General features: G+C 45.9%; 1 protein-coding gene and 1 long non-coding RNA gene across 6 annotated transcripts in view; one reads left to right on the top strand and one right to left on the bottom strand.

Moving 5' to 3' along the window:
- Positions 1-222: 222 nt before the first annotated feature.
- LOC119086995 lies at positions 223-4,866 on the bottom strand. 2 transcript variants are annotated; one of them, XR_005090408.1, is made up of 3 exons: positions 4,340-4,866; positions 3,711-4,175; positions 223-456 (listed from the first exon to the last, which is right to left on the bottom strand). It is a non-coding gene; the product is annotated as an uncharacterized LOC119086995 (long non-coding RNA). The 2 variants fall into 2 exon arrangements; XR_005090409.1 differs by having other exon boundaries at positions 3,711-4,465; positions 4,706-4,866.
- A 38-nt stretch (positions 4,867-4,904) lies between these two features.
- Positions 4,905-21,324, top strand: part of Csnk1d (casein kinase 1 delta) — a 37,035-nt gene continuing 20,615 nt past the window's right edge. For 3 of the 4 annotated variants that reach the window (XM_037201236.1, XM_028884945.2, XM_028884946.2), the window contains exons 1-2: positions 4,905-5,289; positions 14,147-14,257. In XM_037201236.1, coding sequence (XP_037057131.1) covers positions 5,214-5,289; positions 14,147-14,257 — 187 coding nt within the window. In that variant the 5' untranslated portion in view covers positions 4,905-5,213. Of the gene's footprint in view, positions 5,290-5,799; positions 5,881-14,146; positions 14,258-21,324 lie in introns of those variants that run through there. The other variant, XM_037201237.1, reaches the window with a different exon arrangement.

Below are 21,324 nucleotides of genomic sequence, written 5' to 3'. Positions count from 1 at the left end.
AGCTGTGTATATAAAAGTTTGTTAGAGAAATAAACGAATGTAAGAGCATGGTGTACATAGATTTTTTTCCCTCAGATAACCCCACACCTGACATAGAGTCTTCCTCGGGACTCTGAGAGGAATCTTCTCAGGGCAGGCCCCTGGGAAAATTCCGTTACTATAGAATATGACATTTAAGATGTTTAATAATCTAAGGTTTTTCATGACAACGAGACAGATCTGCTCCTGACAGCACCAATTTACTTTATAAAAGGATGTTGGGCACTGAAGAAACTCCATTTGGAGTCTGTTTTCACTGTGGCAAGGATAGCCATTTGGGCAGGAAACTGCTCTTGCCTTGACTGCTGACTGTCCTGTACAGACAGGACAGTGGGGCACAGGAGAACAACTGTGGAACTCTGTCAAGGCAGGGGGTCCTTCAGCATTCCCGCTTCACAGAAGAGTCTGCCAGATATTCTGTAGGACACAGAGAAAAGTAACTGACAAACTTTGCCAATACAAGGTGGAAAAGTTCTTCAAATTTCCTGCTTCACTGAAAAGTCCGCCAGATATTCTAGGCTGAAGATGGGTGCCCCAGTGTTGCAGAGGAACCTTGGGTGACTCTCCAGGCAACCAGATGTCTCTGTTGCTAGGTAATATTACATCCTTCTGTGGCCTCTGATGGAGTTAAAGACTAAATAGTTATAGTTTTCTTTAGTTATAATAGAAAGTAAATGAAGTATAAAACTTTGGAATCACAAGATGGAGAAAATGGAGTATTTTCTCTGAATTTGCTAAATACAAATGGACTGCATATTGTAAATGCAATTCTTACTTGATAACTGGTTGTTTATAGTTTTACTATGTTAAAGTTAAAATCTTTCATTTTTATTTAGACAAAAAGGGGGAAATGTGGAATATTCGTTTAAGACGTGTTACATTTGTTTATGCTGTGGAATATTTAATGATGCAAAGATGTGTTGCATTTTTTTTTTTTTTTTTTTTGATTTTTCAAGACAGGGTTTCTCTGTGTAGTTTTGGTGCCTGTCCTGGATCTATGTAGACTATGTAGACCAGGCTGGCCTCGAACCCACAGAGATCTGCCTGCCTCTGCCTCCCGAGCGCTGAGATTAAAGGCGTGCACCACCACCGTCTGGCATGTTGGATTTGTTTAACTCTGTACTTTGCCTGTCTAAAACACCTGATTGGTCTTTTAGTAGCCAGTAGCTAGGCAGGAGAGGGTGGGTAGGCAGGGCTGCCAGGCAGAGAGAATAAATAGAGAAGAGGAGGGAATAGTGAAAAATCGAGGAGAGAGGATGCCAGGAGCCAGCCACAGAGTAAGAAGGACAGAAGTATATGTAGAATAAAGAAAGGTAAAAGCCCAGAGGCAAAAGGTAAATGGAATAATTTAAGAAAAGCTGGCTAGAAACAAGCCAAGCTAAATCCTGGCATTCATAAGAAATAATAAGTCTCCCTGTATTTATTGGGGAGCTGGCCCCTCAAAGAGCAATGAGTAAAAAAAACCAACTACAAGGAAGAGTGGGGCCACTGTGAGAGAGACCTGTAGGGGAACCCCCAGAGCGGCTCTCAGTCTGTGTCCAGCCCAGGTCAGATCTTCACTGTCTTTCCTAGAACACATGCACACAGCACATACAGCACCCTCCTCGATTCTGGAAATAGGGTTATGTGTCTACCACTTGCCTGACACTGGCACCATGAGATTGGGTGGAGAATGGAAGTATGTGCTCTTTGGGTCATCATTTTGAGTTCTGATGGCTACACAGGAAATATAAACTCTGAACCCCCAGAGCCCAAGCCCTGTCTCTGTTCACTCCTGAGGCGTAGGTGATACTGTGACTTTTGGCTTCTTTGTGGAAAGTATAAAGAGGTGAAATCTGGGGGCTGGAGATATGATAGCTCAGTGGTTCTATTGCAGAGGAGCAGATTTGATTCCCATCACCCACATGGTGGTCCACAACCATCTGTAACTACAGTTCTAGGGGATCTGATGCCTTCTTCTGACCTCCAAGGACACTAAACATAGACATGGTACACAGACATACATGCAGTCAAAACACTCACACATAAAATAAATCCAAAAAAATTTGAATAAAAAGTGGTAAAATCTGTGGAGGCCTGGTGGTGTACCTCTGAGGATATGGATGAGAAGTCCTCTGTTGAGGACTTGCATTATTTAAATGCGTGAGCTGCATGGAAGGTGAACTCTGTTTAAATAAGGTTATACACACTCATACAGGCTGCTCAGCAGGAGACATCCTCCATACTACCAGGAGGGAGAACTTGGTCATTCTGTTCTCTCATTTTCTTTTCTGATGGCACAGGATGAAGGTCAGGCTGGATTTCTACTCGCCTCACAACTTGGGATTGGAAAAGGGAACCTCACCCTGTGCCTGCTAGAAATTTGGACTGAGGACAAGTGATCTTGTGTGTATCTGGAAGCTCACGGCTGGGAGTGAGGGATCTGCAGACACATACGACCTTCACAGTGAAGCCCGTTGGATGGAGGTAAGGCTCTGCTCAGCAAGGCCACGATGGAAGCTATGCTCCAAGTTCTGTGGGGCAGCCAGGAAGTTCTCTAGCTCCCCAACCCCAACAGGGGCCACACAAACCTTCCTGAGGAAATTAAGCTTCTGTTGAGGTTTGGGGTTAAAATAGATTTTGTCTGGGCAGGGGTGCCCAGTCTAGAACATACCTAGGAAATCCAGGTATGAGTTTTGGAGGAGGGAGCCCAGATCAGCACTCTTGTTGGTAAGTGAGGCTAAGAGGGGGGTAGCCCAGTACCCCACAGAGGCTACCCCAGGTCCTCAAGGTAGTTTCTGTACCTTGCTGTCTTGCTTTGAGCTGACCTGACCTTACACCCCACACTGAGCTGGGCATCTATTCAGGGGTCATTCATGAAGCTGAATAGTGAATGCTTAGTGTGGTGTATCACTTAGAGTCACTGTGAGCCAAGAAGCGAACAAAGCCATTTCCAAACAAACACAGCATGTTTGCTAAGGACCTATGTGGGCCTTTGTGTAGACACCGTCATTGTATGAGAGGGGTCTGTAGGTCTGATACTTGGCACCCTTCTCAAGAGTATACGTATTAATAGCAGAGTAGGAGAGGGTTGTGCGTGAAAGGTACAGAAAGGACTTGCACTTCAGAGGAGCAGGTGGTGGACACGTGTCATGAGCTCAGCCTTTGCAATCCCTGGAAGGCCCAGGATTTGGCATCATGGTAATGTGATGGGAAGCCAAGAATCCCAGCACAGGCCACTTGTAAATGACCTTGATCCCGCCTGAGGCCCTTTCCATGCTTTGCCTCCTTTTGACCATCAAGTAAAATATAGCAAGAACTTTGATCACTTTACCACTGACTGTCCTGACTTAAGACAGGAGAGTCAGGCAGAACCCTAGGCATACAGCAGCTCACACCCTCAGTTTCCTACCAGACAGAACAGGTGCCTCAAGAGGGAGGGTTACTAGCCTAAGATCAGGCCAGGATCAGCCCAAGGCTGTTAAGAGAGAGGTTGGTCCAGCTACCAGATCTGTTCCGTTTCCAGTTCAACATATGGGTTTCTCTGATGGGGAAGCTAGGTGTTGTTTATACGTTTCTAATTTTTCATTAGAAAAATCATAAGTGAATTCTGTCAGTGGGATTATTACTAGTTTGGGCAAGTCTGGCTCTGACTCCTGGACTGAGAAGCTGGGCAGTTCCCAACTACCTACCACTCAGTAGCTGTTTTGTTTGTCTTCTGGTGTCTTCGGTCTCCAGCCATGCTGTATAATACTCCCCAACCTGACTGCCAGCTATGCGCAGGCAGGTGCAGCTGCACCACCTTCCAAAAGGAAGGTGGTGGAGTCAGGAGACGAGAAGAAAAGAGATATGAGCTCCACGTGCTCCTGCAGGGCAATTGCGGGACTGCTTTTCTTGTCCACGAGCCAGGAGTTGCTCTGAGGTGTCACGCAGCTCTATACCCTGTGCACAGAGTGGTATGGGTGCTAGCTGTCCAAATAAAAGCATTAGATTGATCTATGGCTCTGTTTCTAGCTGGGTGGGGTGGGCATAGAGAAGCATCTACTTGAAAGGCTGTATCCTAGTTAGGGTGCACCTCCTTGTGTGGTGGCTCCTCCGAAGGTCCTCCCTAGTGGTTAGATGGACAGCCAAGTCTTGGAAGCTGACCATCAGCTGGACTTCAGAATTCATGTTTATATTTTCCAGGAAGAACATTCAGATCCAATACAGACCAGAAAACAAAACAAAGCAAAACATTGACTTGGTCTCCAGGCAGATGGCGCTGGAGAGAGACCCGGGTCTGGGATATAGCCTCTACACCATCAGTGAATTCAACATTTACCTTCCTGCCCACTGTGGGTCCCAGGAAGACCACTCTTCTTCCATCCTTTATGTGCAACAAGGTGGCAGGCGGCAGCAGGCCACAGCTACACGTTTTGCAGCATTCAAAGCCCAGGACTGGTGATTCCTACAAAACAAACTGTCTACCTGTGACCCCAGAGCCGGGACTGGAGCCTCCTCTCTGCCCCGTTCCCCCATCTGCAAAGGGCAGAACTTTAGGGCCTTTCCCAGGCTTTGCAAAAGGAACTGCTCTTTGGCTTCTCCAACATGTTATTTTGGTATATGTGGTGTGTTTAGAGGCAGGGTCTCTGTAGTCCAGGCTGGTCTCGAACTCATGATCCTCCTAAAGGCTGGGACCACCACTCACGTCTTAGTTTCCTCAGATTTCTGCTGGAGACAAGTGGAAAGCCCAAAGTGACCAGTTGTCGTCCTGCGGAAGCAGTGGATAGTGGGACATAGGAGAAACAGGTCCGGTTGCGACTGCGCAATCCATCAAGTAGCCAAACCCCGCCCCCGAGCACCGTGGCCCCGCCCCTCTGAGTTGCTAGGGGAAGTGACGTCACAGCGCGATGGCGGCGGCTCCTTTAGGCAGCTGAAGGGGGATTTAGGCCCGGAAGATCCGAGTCCATCCGCGGCGGGGAGAGGGTGAGCGGGGCCGGCAGGGGCCGGAGCAGCGGCGGCGGCGCTCGGACTGTCCCATCCGCCCCGTATTGAGGCGCTGAGAGCGACGGGGCAACCAGAAAGCGATGGTGAAAGCGGGGCCGTGAGGGGGGCGGAGCCGGACCGGACCCGCAGTAGCGGCAGCAGCGGCGCCGCCTCCCGGAGCGCAGACCCAGGAAGCGGCCGGGCGGGCAGTAGCGAGCCGCACCGCCGCCATGGAGCTGAGGGTCGGGAACAGGTACCGGCTGGGCCGCAAGATCGGCAGCGGCTCCTTCGGAGACATCTATCTCGGTGAGGCCCGGCGCCATCGAGCACCCGGGAGCCGTGCGGGCCGGCGGGCGGGGTCCCCGGCAGGCCGAGGCCTGCGCCAGGCCCCGGTGGACACTCGGCCGCCCGGCATCCCCGCAGTCCGAGGACCCGGGCCACCGGCCGCGGCCAACGCCAACGGCCGCTGTGCGAGCGCGGCCGGGGGCTGGGCGCGGCGGGCTGGAGGGGGGGCGGGGAAGGGCTGGGGGCCGAGTGAAGGGACAGCTGGGCTTGGACTGCGGGCCGTGGGGGTAGAGCTCTGAGAGAGCCCGGGGAGTGGTCGGGGCCCGAGGGACGGGGCAGCGGGCCTCGGAGAGAGGTGGTGGGGCGTCGGAGGGCGTGGGAAAAGCACGGCGGGCCCGGGCGGGGGGCTGTGTTGGCGCCCAGCCAGGGGGCAGCGGGCGGGGGAGGGGAAAGCGGGGCGGGGAGGGCAGCGGGCGGGGGGTGGGGCCCCAAGGGGGCAGGGCCTGGGCTGCAGGGCCGGCGTCGGCATCCTCCCCCACCTAAGGTCACCGCAGTAAACAAAGGCCATGCTCTACTCATCAGAGGGTCTGGTACTGCCCCCACCCCTTCAGGGTAAGCCTGGATGTTTTGATGTGTGGGGAGAAATGTCAAAACAATCTGAATGTAGTGTGGAGGTGGGGAGTGCCCCAGCCAGAAATGGGGAAATGACGGGCTGATTTCTAAGGGTTCTTGTGGCTGTCTGGGCCTGCCCTTTTCCACAGTGATGTCTCCGGTTAGCTGACCTGCTGAAGGCATCATCCACACTCGCGTGGCCGTCACCTTACTCCCAAACAGGACAGAAAATGTTCCTTTTAAGCTAGGTCCCTTCCTGGCCCTTTGGCCTCGGGTTGGTTGGGGTCTTAAGTATATGCTGAACATCTTAAGTTGACTACTGGACACCTGGAAATCCACCGGAATGAAATTTGGATTAATGCAGGCCCAATCGGTGTGAAAAGGTTGGCCGACTAGAGGGGAGAGAAGCGGTGTGCAAGTTCTCAGGACTTGACTCTCAGAATTCTCAGGGTAGACTTGAGAATCCTAGACTTAGGATTAGACTGTCCTGGGTTATGTCAGACTTAACAGTGAGAGAATATGCACATATATACATGTAATTACAGGTTTTCCTTAACCCCGCTTGTTGGGAATTTTAAAATGAGGATTTCCCCCTGCATTTCTTAGTGGAACTGTAAACCATTCCAAAACCCTTGAACTTGAGATCTTCCAGCCTTCTGGTGATGAGCATCCTGAAGATGGTTGCCTGTTAGAGGCAAACATGCTCTGTTGAGTAGCCCAACTTCTGCAGTTGTTTGGCTGTTGTACCTGTAATGAAGAGTCAGGAAGAAGCAGTGCTTTGGGCCTTGCCTTTCAGGCTGCTCAAGTTCAAGAACTTCCTACTCTTGACTGCTAGGACCTTGACTGCTGTCAGTGTAGGGTGAACAACTGGCCTATGTGGGTATTGATAGGTATTTATGGTGCCTGTTAGCATACAAGATAACCCTGCTATGTGCCTCACCGGTGCTTTGAACCAGTACTTCTTGCCATAGTGGCCTGATGAGTAAAATATGCTTTAGAGGTACTTAGGGTTTGCTTATTTAAATATTTATAACCAAGTAGTCAGCCAGATGCCTTCTCGGCAGTGTTTGAGAGTCAAAGTGCTGGGTAAATGGGAGATGTTTGACTTATTTATAGAACAATAGATTTTGGCAGAAGTTTAACCTCAGGATAAAGGAGCTATACTGAAAAGCCAGTCCATTAGCCACCCTTTCATGGGCATCAGAAAATAAGTATTTTGAAACTTTTTGTTCCCTGAGATTTTTGCCAAGCAGTTTTGTACTTTCTGAAAATTGATTCTAACAACCAAACTGTGATGTAGTGTCACATGCCATTCAGAGATGTGAACTCTTAGAGAGGGCAGGCTCTGTCTGGGAATGCAGCTTAGTCAGTCATGTCCCTTCAGCCCCCACCTGGTTCCCGCAGCCTCAAAAAAAAAAATTGACCTCCATCCAGAGCAGTGGGACATCAGGGGAAGGAAAGAGGGTTGAGAGACTGTTTTGAACCACCATGTACACATCCTGCCCAGGGTCTTCTGCAGGCATATGGGTGGTGGCACTTTGACATCTACTAGCTTAGGCAGAGCTGGGCACATAGCATTTGATCATGTGGGCTAACCTTTTCCAGGGAGTTCTATTTTGATGACTCCTCTGATGTGTTCTAAGGTGGATCACTGGGATCCTAGGGTTAGAGTCCCTGGCTTACCTGTCTGTTATGGTGTGTGGGGTTTTTTGTTGCTGCTTTTTGTTTTAAGACAGGATCTCACCATGTAGCCCTTGCTGGCCTTAAACTCAGAGATCTGCCTGTCTCTGCCTTCTGAGTGCTGTGTGCTGCCATGTTGGGCCCAGAGGGTGCCTCTTGTGTGGGATTAAATACTGCCAGGCTTTTTCTGTCACCCTTGGCTCTCAGCCCTCATTACTGTCCTTTCAAGCAACACCCTCGGGGAACTGAAACATGAAATGGGTGATTTGGAATAAGATGGGCTAGAAAGGCAGATCTAAAGGAAAGTTTCAAGAAAGATAACCTGAAGACCATGGGATGGATTGACTCCATCCATACTATAGTTTTCTACCATTAGTTTGAGGAGCCAGTTGAGCATGAGTAGAGTTGGATCGTCATCTTGAAGTCTGTGTGATCTGCACTCTAGTGCAAGTGTAACTGAAAACATTCCTAACTGTCCTGCTTTGCTGTTCCTCATAAAGCACTTTGTTCCTCCAGTGGGGTCTCCCTGTTGTAAGCCTGGCACTTGGGGCTTTGAATTTCTTCCTGAGGCTTCTGTGATTTAAAATGTGTAAGACTGTGGTCATTAGACCTGTTCCCATGCCTTCCCTTGTGGCCTGTGCCAAGAGGCCGCAGGAAAGTCTGTAGTGGCAGTAGTGCCCTTCCAGCTTATTATTCGAGTCTTCTGTAACACCACCTCTTCAGAGGGAAGCAGCATCATGAGTCCGTTTGATTGTCCAAGTTTTAGAAAGTCCAATCTCAGTCTTCCACTGTCTAAGCCAGCCAGATATGGAGTGTGCCACTGCCCACATACCTGTAGATGACCCCTGGGCAGGATGTATTTGCTGGTTTAAGCAGCCTCTCTGCCCTGTCTTCTCCTGGCATATGTTGCTCTGGAGCTGATATTTTTGAGGCGTTGGAAAACAGTAGAAAGCCCTTTGGCTTTTGCTTGGACTGTGCCTCTTGATAACTTTTAATTTCTTTTTTAATTGTATGTGAATGAGTGTTTTGTCTACATACTGTTACTTTGTGAATGCAGTGCCCGTGGAGGCCAGAAGAGGGCGTTGGATCCCCTAGGGCTGAAGTTAGAGACTGTTCTGTGCAGCCAAGTGCTCTTAACTGCTGAGCCATCTCTCTAGCCCCTACTTGATAACATTTTTAAACAGAGCTCATACTCTGATGTTGACTTTGTTCTCCGCCCCAAAGAAGCCAGAGTATCTTAAGGAGGAGCTTCTAGAGTGGGCTAGGCTGGGGTCCAGGTTGTCCAGTGGTGTGTAGTAAGCCAAGGTCTGTTCAGTTGGACAGTATAGGCCCAGCCTACAAAGTGCCAGGTGCGGGAGAGGCAGGGCAAGCATAAGCTACTGGTTTGGCCCTTGCTTTTCATCCTTATTTCATCTCTGGAAGCAAGGAGGAAAGTCTGAGGATATGATTTGTAGAATGGGGGTTTCTTGCCCACTGTATAAATTGGATCCTCACCCTTCGTTCCAGTTTCTCTGTGCCTCAGCTGCCCATCTTTTGATGGTGGTCAGATTTTATGACGTGCTTAAGCATCCTTTAGGAGCTAAAACTTGGTAACATTTTCATCTTTTTACCTTACAACATTGAAGGGCTTCTGAACAGTGGTGGGCCATGAGAATGGTCCAATCTCACTATGACCTTCAACAGGAAAGATGCCTTTAAAAGAAATTGTGTGTGTATGTGGTGTGCTTGTATGCATGTGTGCTTACGTGTGTGTGTGTGGGGGGGGTGTGTGTACGTAGGGATATATATACATGTGAATGCCAGAAGATGACATGTATGTGGTGTGCTTGATTGCATGTATGCTTATGTGTGTCTTCTTCAGTCTCTTTCCACTTTATATATTGAGGCAAGCTCTCTTACTTGAAACCAGAACTCTACAGTTTGGCTCACTGAGTTAACCAGCTTGCTCCAGAAATCAAGTCTGTGCTTCCTGAATGGGGATAATAAATGGGATGCCACACCTACCTTGCATTTGCATAGGTGCTGAGGATCCAGACTCTGGTCCTCATGCTTGGGTAGTCAGTGTGTTATCTACTGAGCCAGACATTAAAGAATTAAATTTACCCATGTTGGAGGAAAGTCAAGGCTGAAGTCCTTGTGCTACCCAAAAAAGAACTTGATATTCAGAAAGATTTCACATAGTTCTGACAGCATACACACACACACACACACACACACACACACACACACACACACACACACACACACAACCTTGCAGGGCAGATCTGGACTGAGACAGTAATGGTGGGACCATACCTTGACCAGGTCTGCTTAATTATACCTACTTTTGCCCTATGTTTGAAGTTCTAGGAGGATCCAACCTGGGCTTAGCATGCATACTGGTGTAGCAGCCCAACATGTTTGTAGATGTCATGTAATCAAAAACTAGTATACCTTTGGACCTCAAGTCAGTACTCTAGTGATAGCCTGGCGGGGTGATCACTGGATCCCTTTTTGTTGTTCTTCCCATTGTGATTACATTGAATAAACCCCCTTTTTCTTTTTTTTTTTTTTTTTTTTTTTTTTTTTTTTTTTTTTGGTTTTTCGAGACAGGGTTTCTCTGTGTAGCTTTGCGCCTTTCCTGGGACTCACTTGGTAGCCCAGGCTGGCCTCGAACTCACAGAGATCCGCCTGGCTCTGCCTCCCGAGTGCTGGGATTAAAGGCGTGCGCCACCACCGCCCGGCATAAACCCCCTTTTCTATGTTTTATTATTTGTCTTTTTAACTGGTGTGTTGGAGATGGGTGGCTGAACCTAGATATTTGGGGATACTATTATCTAGGCTTATTCCCTAAAAATTGTGGTAGCATCATTGTAGCTTTTAGAGCTCCCATCCTGCAGTGCCTTTGGGCCATGGCTTGCTTCTGCCTTGGAATGATGTGTTTCTGATCAGTAGCAATGATACCCTGTGCCACTCTGCTGTCATTGCCTGTGAGATGACCTTTGCCTTGCTGTTAGATGGCTCCCCACTTCCTTGTTAACATGATTATTTTTTGGTTTTTATTTTTAGATTTTAGGTTTTGGGTTGTTTTCTCTTTCTCTTGAGACAGAGTTTCACAAGGTTTCGCTGGCTGTCCTGGAACTCAAACTGTAGACTAGGCTGGCCTTAAACTCACATAGATGCCTGCCTCTGCCTCCCAAGTGCTAGGATTAAAGGTGTGCACCACCACTATCACCCAGCTGGTTTTTTTGTTGTTGTTTTTGGTTTTGTTTTGTTTTGTTTTTGAGACAGGGTTTCTCTGTGTAGCTTTGGAGCCTGTCCTGGAATTCACTCTGTAGCCCAGGCAGGCCTCGAACTCACAGAGATCCACCTGGCTCTGCCTCCCAAGTGCTGGGATTAAAAGTGTACACCACTACCGCCTGCCTGGCAAGATGTATTTTTATGCTACGTGTTTTACCTGCTTACATGTCTGCACCACATGTATACAGTTCCTGAGGAGGCCTGAAGAGGATATTGAATCCCCTGCAACTAGAGTTACAGTACGGTTGTTAGCTGCCATATGGATACTGGGAAATAAACCAAGGGCCCTCTGGAAGAACAGCCAGTGCTCTTTTAACTGCTGGAGTGACCAGCATCTGGGCTTGTCATTCAGTGTTCTTTTCCTGTCCCTAGACAGACTGATATTCTGGGTTAGGTTCATGTGATCCATCAACCTTTATGGACTGTTCAACTTGAGGGACATAACTTTGTTTTTTCTTTCTTTCTCTCTTTTAATTTTTGTGTCATGTCCCCTGTAAGCGGAGTTACAGGTTGCTGTGAGCCATCAACTAACATTGTATATCTAAACACAGTCCAGCCTCTGCCTTAGCAAGAGAGTCCTATCTTCAGCCATCCAGGACTGTTTAACTGCATGTAGATATTGCTGCTGTTCAAATAACACAAACGATAAATGTTTTTGGGGGGTGGTTTTGGTTTTTTAAAATTTTTTATTTGATTTGTATGTGAGTATGGAGTGTGAGAGTTCATGTAGAAGTCAAGAGGACAATTTGTGGAGGTCCTGTCCCCTTCACTATGTGAATTCTAGGAGTTGAAATCACTTTGTGAAGCTTGGCACAAACACCCTTAAAACTAATGAACTGTCTTGTTGCTGGCCTCTAAATAAATGTTTTTGCCTGTTCTGTTTTTGAACCCCTAATTCCAGTGGCATCTTTTAGGTACTGGTGTCCTTTCCGGTAGCATTTATCAGACTTACGTATGGTAGAGAACCAGGTAGTGTAAATTTCAATCTTTGTAATAGTACTAAATCGCTGCCAGAATTCCTAGGTCCTCCTTTCTCCTGCGTTTGGCCCAGTAGCAATGTAAGGTCTGTACTGAACAAGCATGCTAATGGGGCTCAAGAGGTGCAGCCTGCTGGGATGGTGGGACAGAACTACAAGACTGCAAACTAGTGAGTCTACATTGCCACCCACCCATAACACAGACACAAGTTAGAGCTGCTTAGTCCTTCTACCCAGAAGTCCGTGGAGGAGGCGTTGTGCTGTCCTCATGTGTATGCATGTCCTGTGTCCAGCTGCTCCTCTCCTGCTAATTATCGGACTCAGTGCAGCCCTCTTCATAGGTTCTACAGGCTCTTGACACAGTATGTGGCATTGGCTCCATGAAAAAGTGTAATTCACAGTTGTCAGTGGTCATTTGTTCCCAAAACTGAGACCAGGGGTGATTGTCAAGGCATGAACTATAGTAGCCACAGAAGAGTAAAGCTAGCGGTATTTTCCACCTTTCTTGAAGGTCCTGAACCAATAGGCTCTTGGCCTCAGGCTGTCCTGTCCCTGTGGACCTGCCAGCTGGCAAGGGTGGTATGCTGTTCCCAGAGAATACTGCTTTGGGGTGCAACGAGTCACTGACGTAACTGGTGAAGTGAGTCACCATTCCTCTTGGCTGGCAAGTTCAGCTCAGAGTCCAGGTCCTTAAAAGAACTCAGAGGTCATTTTTCATCTACAAGTACATTGTAGATGAAGTCACTGTTTGGGTAAATGGATAGGCTACCCTGCCTGTAGGCAAGAAGAATAAGATCTATTGCTTATTACTAGTGTTGCAAAGAGTTTTTGTGGAATAGTAAGTGGAGTTCTTAAACCTAGAATGGTTACTGGCAACTATTAGATCCAGTTATTCTTACAAATCTGCAGCATTGGAGATTAGCTTTAGGCCCACGTTTTCTGGGAACAGCCATCTGACAAACCAAAATGACTTGTGTCTATGGTTCTTGGGTGGACACCCAGACAGAGTTGTTAACATTAGGGTGTCCCTATGCCTTACCCCACCTTCAATCTGAGTGACTCATTAACCATTTGTTTCTTCAGCTCCCTGTGAAACTCTTGCTGACCCCTCCCATCTCAGTTGACAAGAGAAAATGAGTCACCAAGAAGTAGCCAGGCTGCTCAGTCCACAACTTATCTACCCAGGGTAGACCCGGGTCATGTGTGGTTGTATCAGGCTCTGGGGAAGGCCATGTTACCTTTTCCTGGAAGTGCTTTCTACTTAGAAGCAACCTGTCAGGCAGAAAGGCCAATGTGGTACAGTAGGCTGTTTTCATCCAGAGCTCCTGGATGTACCATGTGGAGGCAGAGGAAAATCCCAAGCAGCTTGGGCCAGGTAGACTGAGGAACACTTAGGTGGAAACCTGAAGGAAACATGAGAGGGACACACCTAAAAATAAAACCATCTTCTTTCTCCAAACTCCTAGGCTCTAGTCACCATAGCGTTTGTCACAAACTATAGCAAAAATTGTGTGCCATGTTTGTATTGCAAAGGCGGAACTAACCAGGGTTTAAGAAGAGAGTCCATTCTGGTCTCTTGTCCCTAAGAATGGCACATGCCTTTAATCCCAGCATTTGTTTGAAAGACAGAGATAGGCAGATCTCTTGAGTTCAAGGCCAGCCTGATCTACAAACAAAGCTGGGGGAAGGGAGGCATATCGCTTGGTTTAGTTGAGGATCTTTGCCAAGCCTGTGATAGTTTGGTTAGAGATGACTCCTGGAGTCATGAGGGGATTGAGACTACTTGAGAACTGATGAGAAACTGTTAAGATGTGTGGGTAGATGTCAAGCCTGTCTGGCCTGAAGCTTGAAGGACAGAGAATAGAGTAAAACCCATCTCTGCTCTCTTTGAGAGACTCAAGCACATTCCAAAAGGCCTTTCAAAGCAGCACAGAAGCATCCTATTACTCTGCTTTGGTGCGCCGGGTGAGTCGAAAGATTGGTGCCAGCAACTCTGGTGACTGACTTGTAAGTGTAGTGGGTATAGGGTAGAAATGGAAGGTGGGATACCAAATAGATTTTCCTATGTATTTTTTTTTGAGTAAAGATAGCTTTCTGTGTTGGTCAGCCAGCAGTACAATCTCTTAATCGCAAGTAAAGAGCATCTGTCATTTGGTCCATCTCAGGAAACTCAGTGCAGTAAGACCTAGGGTGTGGTTCACAGGCAGGGTTTTGGCCTAGCCATGTGCAAGGCTTCTGGATTCCATCCCCAGCACTTGTTCTTTCTGCAGCAAGCGTTGGGTTATGTGGTAGACATGAAATGATGTATATAATTTTCTTTCTTTGCCAAGGTACGGACATTGCTGCAGGAGAAGAAGTTGCCATCAAGCTTGAATGTGTCAAAACCAAACATCCTCAGCTCCACATTGAGAGCAAGATCTACAAAATGATGCAGGGAGGAGGTAAGGTTCATTGGGGTTAAATGTCTGCCCACAGCCTGGCTTACTTATTTTGCTTAAAAAACTACCTTTCTTAGCTTCCCATTAGATGATAATGTCTGAAATGTGGGTTTTGTGAAAGGTTCAAAATAAACATACCAGTAGTGCTGCCTGTCACATCACAGTGCTTCCTGCTAGTTGGCCTCTTCTGGGCCACATGCTTTCCTTAGAACTAGAGGGTAGTCCCATCAAACTCTCTGAAGCTCGTTTCCTCTTGGATAGGAATTTTGAGCGTGACTCTCTGACTCTGCCAGCTAAGTAAAACATCACCCCAAGACCTTGGAGTACTGGAGCCAGTGGTGGGCCAGTCTCACTTCTAGAATTCTGGGAACTTGTAAATAAATAGTATGACCAATAGAGCAGGTGCTCTTATTTGAGGCTTTCAAGACCGTGAAGTCTCCTATCCTAGATGATGGGGCTGAACCTTCAGAAGAACTCACCAGCAGGGTTAGGATCAGGGTTCTTCTGAAGGCATAGCCCCATGTCCTCTGATAGGAGCCTGCTTTTGGCAGGCTTTATACCTGAAAAGTGGCCATACTTCGTGGTCCTTTTTAGCAGAAGCCTCCATAGTGCCATGGTAGTTGGAACAGGAAAGAGAGAGAGTGTGCGTGCGCATGCACACTACCACCCCTTGTGACAGCCACCCTCTGTCAGCAGGAAAAGGGAAACTGTCTCATGCTTTGCGCATTATTTTTCTCTTTTGCTTTTCCTTTCAGATCTTTTGCATATGTGTTAATGGTTTCTATGTGTGTCTCTGCATCTGTATGTTTCGTGTGTTCTTTCTTTGACTCTCTTTCTTCTGTTAGTTTGTTTCATCCTATTCAATTTTACTGGTTTTATTTTTATCTTATTGTCTCAGAGGGAGGTCAGCAGAGGCCCAATCCTATACACCTGCCCTTTGGCATCATCCTCCGTACGACAGCCTTCTTGGTGTGTTAGGGACTGGCTACATAGCTTTTGTAACAAGGAGAGTAGAACAGTGTGACATAGGTTTGGTCTTTTCTAGGAGCTCAAAGGATTGTAGTTCTGAGACTGCTAACCTAGAGTGCCTAAGGCGGGGAGAGGCAGCCTGATAGTGATCAGAAAGGAGTATAGTGTACTACAAACAGGTCTCCAGCTTCAACATCACTGCCATTTGCTGTGGAGCATCCTAGGTGTCAGTTGCTCTCCCTGGTTATGATCATTGGATGTCCTGGATGGTGCCAGGTACCTGCTGGTAGATAGCATTACTTCCTGTGTTGGGTCCTCAGTCATTTGCCCACATCCCTTCTCCAGACTGTTAGAACTCAGACAAGATTCAGAAATGGGTATTATCCTTTCTTGGTGTTTGAATGCTGTTCCTCAGGCTTTGGTCAGGTTTACTCTTGTTGCCTACTTACTTGATGCCCTGCAGATCTCTGTTTTAGGAAACATGATATGCCCAGGGAAAGAATGTTTTGGAGTTGACAGATGCAAGATGGGGGTTACACTTTGCTCAGAAACCACAAGGTTTTGCCAGAGAGCATGTCATGTCATGTTCTCTGTATGTGGGTAAATATGGATTGCTGTGCTACCTTCTGAAAGGAACAAGCACCTCTTTCATTGTCCTGATCTTGTTTACATTGGCTCTGGCTGTGCCAAAAAGAAAGCATGGAATTAAGTGACTGACTGCAGCATGAGGTTTATCTGGAAGACTTGTAGGTGCTAGTAGTGTCACAGTGTCTGGTGAAGCTGCTGTGCTGAGTGGGAAGCAGCTTTCCATAGGATACAGACTGGAACCTGAGCACTCAGCCTGAGGATGTGCTCTTGCTCTTGCAAGCTTTCTCATCTGCTTTTCTTGGACTACCAGCCCACAGATAACTACACAGAAACTTCATATCAATTATAAAAGCTTGGCCATTAGCTTATGCTGGTCCCACCAGCTTTTATAACTCAAATTAACCTGTTTCTATTCATCTATGTCCTACCACGTGACTCGGTTACCTCTGCTCTGAATCATATGTCTGACTTCTTCAGAGTCTCTTTGGTGTGTCTCTGGCCTAATCTGCAGGCACCTAGATTCCTCCTGCTCTTCCTGTCTTTCCCCAGAAATCCTCTCTCTCCTGCTTAACTATTGGCCATTCAGCTCTTCATGAAACCAATCACAATGACACATCTTCACACAGTGTAAACAAATATTCTGAAACGATGTGCCCCAAGCACTTCCACCAGTCCAAAATCTAGTCAGTACAATATTTTAAAGGTGAAATACTAGGAATAAACTAGAATTCAGTGTCAGTAAAAGTCTTGAATAGTTGGTGAGTTTTTGTCAACACCTGGTGCTGCCAGATAAGACCTAGCAGCTTTATTAACTGTTTATTCCATTTCTGATATATCCCAAAGTACATTGAGACCACACCTTCCTTCAGTAACTCCTCAGCAGAAAACATTGAAGAGTTTACAGATGCTTTTGGTAAATGTTAACAGGGCATTTTGTGGGGTGGGAGAATGGCTCTTTGTGATAGGATCTGGGTAGGAAAATACTGCAATTTTTCTCTTTTGGCCTTTTTTTTTTTTTTTTTTTTTTTTTTTTTTTTTTTTTTTTTTTTTTTTTTTTTTAAAGAAAATGGCCCCCAAAGGGATTGGTACTATTAGGAGGTGTGGCCTTGTTAGATGAAGCATGTCACTACGGGGGCGGACTTTGAGGTCTCTTTTGCTCAAGCTTCCCTCAGTGTGACAGTCAGTCAAGTACCTGTTGCCTGCATGATGTAGGACTCTCAGCTCCAGCACCACATCTGCCTGCATGCCACCATGCTTCCCACCATGATGATAATAGACTGAACCTCTGAACTATAAGGTAGCTGCCCCAATTAAATGTTTTCCTTCTAAGAGTTGCCGTGGTCATGGTGTCTCTTCACAGCATTAAAAAAACAAACTAAGACTGTATGTTGCCCTGGCTGGACTGGAACTCATTTCGTAGACCAGACTGGTGATTTTCCTTCCTCTGCCTTCCACGTGCTCAGATAAACTTGGCAGTGTTTATCTTCTGTCTTTGGCTTTTTGTCAAGGTCTCAAATTCAGTCTTTCTGCTCTGCTCCTTGAGTGTTAGAGTTAATGTTCTAGACCACCATGCCTGGTACATTATTAGTCTTGAACCATTGAACATCACTAGAGACCTTGCAGCATGTAGGTGAATTCGATGTTGGAGTAAAAGATGCCTGTGATCCCTCACTGCCTTGAGAAAGTTCCCAAAGTCCCACTGTGAAGCCACGTGTTTGCCTAGTCTCTCCAGCATATTCCACTGGCCTTGCTTACACATTCTGTTTGCCGTGATTGGGGTGTGTTGGGGTTGTTTGGGAGTGAAGCCAGGACTGTGCCTGTGCTAGATAAGCACTGGACAACTGATCTACAGCGTCAGCCCTGCTGTTTTTCTTTCTTGTCCTCCATAAGAAATTTGGTTTTCAAAATCTAAATAACATTACTTAGAAATATTTGACAGGTTTAATAATTTTAAAACTGAATTGCTAAAAATGTAATGAATTTTTCTATATGAATTAATTCTAAGTGCCCACATTTACATTGAAATACTTTCCAAATCACAATGGAAAGCACTTGTCAATGCCTATGTTTTCTAGTGTCTGGCCCCAGTTACTTATTTTGGCATCTTAGACCCCCGTAAGGTTAAAGCATCCGTGTTCATAACTGTCAGCAGAGTTGGGGTAGCTCATCCCCAAGTCATGGCACAGACAGCACTTAGGTTTTTTTCTTTAAATGGCTGGTTTCATTTGTTACTGGACAACAAAACAAAACAAAAAAACAAAGCAGTAGTAGCAGCACTTTCCAGGCATGGATCTACTTTGGGTTCTGGATTTTGCTAGCATGAATGACTGGCTTCAGAGTAGCCATGAGCCTGTAACTGGAAGGTTCTTCATCATGCTTTATCAGGAACCTTCTCCTAATTGGTTTTATAGTCACTTGCTTCCTACACTTCACCACTAGTTTGTGGCAGTTTGCTGAAGGTAAAATGCACCACAAAAGACATTCTCGATCTTTTCCAGCCAGGGATCTGTGAGCTTAGGAATCCTTTGCAGTGACTGTATTTTATCCAGTCTCCAAATGCCATGGATTAACAAATAACACTATTATTCCCTATTGAAAAGGAAAGTGCTGGGCTGGAGAGATGGCTCAGCAATTGAGCACTCACTGGCTTCTTCCAGAGGTCCTGAGTTCAATTCCCAGCAACCACGTGGTGGCTCACAACCATCTGTAATGAGATCTGGTGTCCTCTTCTGTCCTGCAAGGATACATGCAGACATTACACTGTGTATATATAATAAATAAAAGAAAGAAAGAAAGAAAGAAAGAAGAGAAAGAAAGAAAGAAAGAAAGAAAGAGAAAGAGGAAGGAAGGAAGGAAGAAAGGAAGAAAAGGAAAGTGTGCCACCTATCACATATCCCCCCAGCTGTTAAGTACATCAAGACACCATGGCATGCATCCCTCCTAAATAGCAATTTGCTGTTAATGTAATGCAGTCATGCTACCTGCATCTTTTGTAGCCTTTTGACAGTATATTCCTAGAACTTGTTTGCATGTGGTAGAAGTCCCTAGAATAAACATAGAAGAAATTAGGGGTTTTGTTAGCTTAAGATCAAAATAGCATCAGTTGGGCTAGAGAGATAGCTCAGTAGCCTAAAGTGCAAGCAGGATGTGGTAGTATGTCTCTGCAGTCCCAGCACTCCTATATGGAAAGTGGAAACAGGAGAATCACCCAGAAGCTCACAAGCCAAATAGATGCCCTAGAGTGCACAGACCAACACCAGAGACAGAGAGGCTGTACCTCAAACAAATTCCCAAAAAAGATGTCTTCTGACCTTCATATACACAATGTGGTTCAAAACAAAACAAAAACATATGCACACATACAGATTAAACGTGTAAAATATGATCAGTTTACTTCACCAACAATGGTTATAAAATGTAATTTAAAAATACCATTTATGGTAGTGTACACCTTAAATATTGTCAATAATGTAATTTTTTAACTTTTATTTTTAAGATTTATTTATTTAATGTATATAAGTGCTCTCTTTGCATGTATGACATTATGCCAGAAGAGGGTATCAGATCCCACTGTAGATGGTTGTGAGCCACCATGTGGGTGCTGGGAATTGAACTCAGGAACTCTGGAAAAACAGCCAATGCTCTTAACCACTGAGCCATCTCTCCAGCCCCCACAATGTAATTTTTAAAAATACCATTTATAGTAGCAAACTAGGAAGTAGTACATGGGGGTATTTAGGAATAAATTTTGAGATAGGTTGATGCTCTGCGGAAAGTTAAAAGACTATTAGAGAACATAAAGGAAAGCTTGATGTTAGTTCTCTCATAATGTTTTTAATGTTAAATGAAATTCCACTCAGAACATAACAACTCTCCTTTTCTTTTCTCTCTCTCTCTTTCCATTTTTGAGACAGGGTCTGTCTATGTAACTCTGACTGTACTTGAACTCAGAGATCCACTGCCTGTCTTCTGACAACTGGGATTAAAACTGTGTACCACCATTCCCATCTTTTTTTCCCCCCTTAATCTGTATGTATGGGTGTTTGCCTGTATGTATGTGTGTGTGTATGTGTATCACATGTGTTGGTGGTGCTTGCAGAAGTCAGAAGAGGGTGTTGGATCCCCTAGAACTGGAGTTATGCATGGTTGTGAACCACTCTATGGGTGTTGGGAATCAAACCTCGATCTTCAGAAGCAACCAAGTGCTCTTACCTGCTGAGCCATATCTCCAGCTTCCTCCATACCATCGGCAGCTTTTTTCAATTTTTTTTCATACAATATATGTTGATCATATTGTTTTCCTTTCCCCATCTCCTCCCAGATCTTTCTCACCTCCCAACCCAATTTCATGTTCTTTTTTTGTCTTTCAAAGAACAAAAACTTAAACAGTTAACAAAACAGAAACACAGGGGGAAAAAAGTGTGGAGTGTGTTTTGTGTTGGCCAGTTATTCTGGGCACATGGCTGCCCTTGGAGAGTGTGGTTGATACACCCAGTAGTAGTAACACTACTTTGGAGAAAACTGGTTTTGCCTTTCCCAGCAGGTGTCCCAGGGAAGAGCTTCTTGGTAAGGATGGATGGGAATGTTTGTCAACTTCCCCTTCTCAGTGCTGGGATCTTATCTCATTTGAACCTGTTTAGATCTAGTCCAAAGGCTCTTAGAGAACAGGATGACTAGAATTCAGAGAGGAAAGTGAAAGGGCCAAGATTAACAACAGTATTCATGAAGAAGAGGAGCAGTTGCCTGAAAATGTCACTGCTTGCCCTAGAGCTGTGGTGATTAAAGCTGTTCTGGACACAGGCAGGGCCTGGTCCCAAGCTTTTTCAAGTGTTCTTCCCATTGAGGAGGGCCTATACTATTTGCTGTGGCTGGTTCCAGGACTAGGGCAAGAACTTGGAACATGTGGAACAAAAGAAAGTACCCTTCCTCCCTTAGTGACAGAACCACGCTGGGAGGATGTGGGAGGACACAAAAAGGCATACCTCCTGGCCAACTCTGAAACAGGACTTCAAAACAAATGATGACAGGAATGGGTTAATTGGAGAGGGAATGAAAACTGTTGAGTGTTTTGGGATATTTGTTTGCACTGACATTCCAAGATTTCCAATAAAGTTAAACCTTGAACCATGGGGCGCGGGGTCAATGATTGGCTGACCGGAATTAGCCAAGATAATGTTGGAGGGCCAAGGTAGTCAAATAGAGAGGTACAAGAAAAAGATTGGAGGGGTTTTGAGGACTCCAATGTGGAAGTGTGGAGAGAGCAGGTCATTTGCTCATTCGTCCATTGCTCTTTGGATCGACCAGGTTTTTACCCCAGTATCTGACTCCCGAGTTTTATTTAATAATGGGACAACATATAAGTAATTGCTTTATCTGGTGCCTGATGTTGGATGCCATATGTAGTCAGATTTTTTTTTTTTTTTCAGCTACCAACCCCAAATAATGGCATGGAGACTTACTAATTATGAAAGCTTTTTCTTAGCTTAGGATTGCCTCACTAGTTCTTATAACTT

This window comes from Peromyscus leucopus, chromosome 8b (genome assembly GCF_004664715.2).
Source record: "Peromyscus leucopus breed LL Stock chromosome 8b, UCI_PerLeu_2.1, whole genome shotgun sequence".
In the NCBI taxonomy this organism is placed as follows: domain Eukaryota; kingdom Metazoa; phylum Chordata; class Mammalia; order Rodentia; family Cricetidae; genus Peromyscus; species Peromyscus leucopus.
Note: the sequence above shows the minus strand (reverse complement) of the source record. Positions and strands in the feature narration are given on the sequence as shown.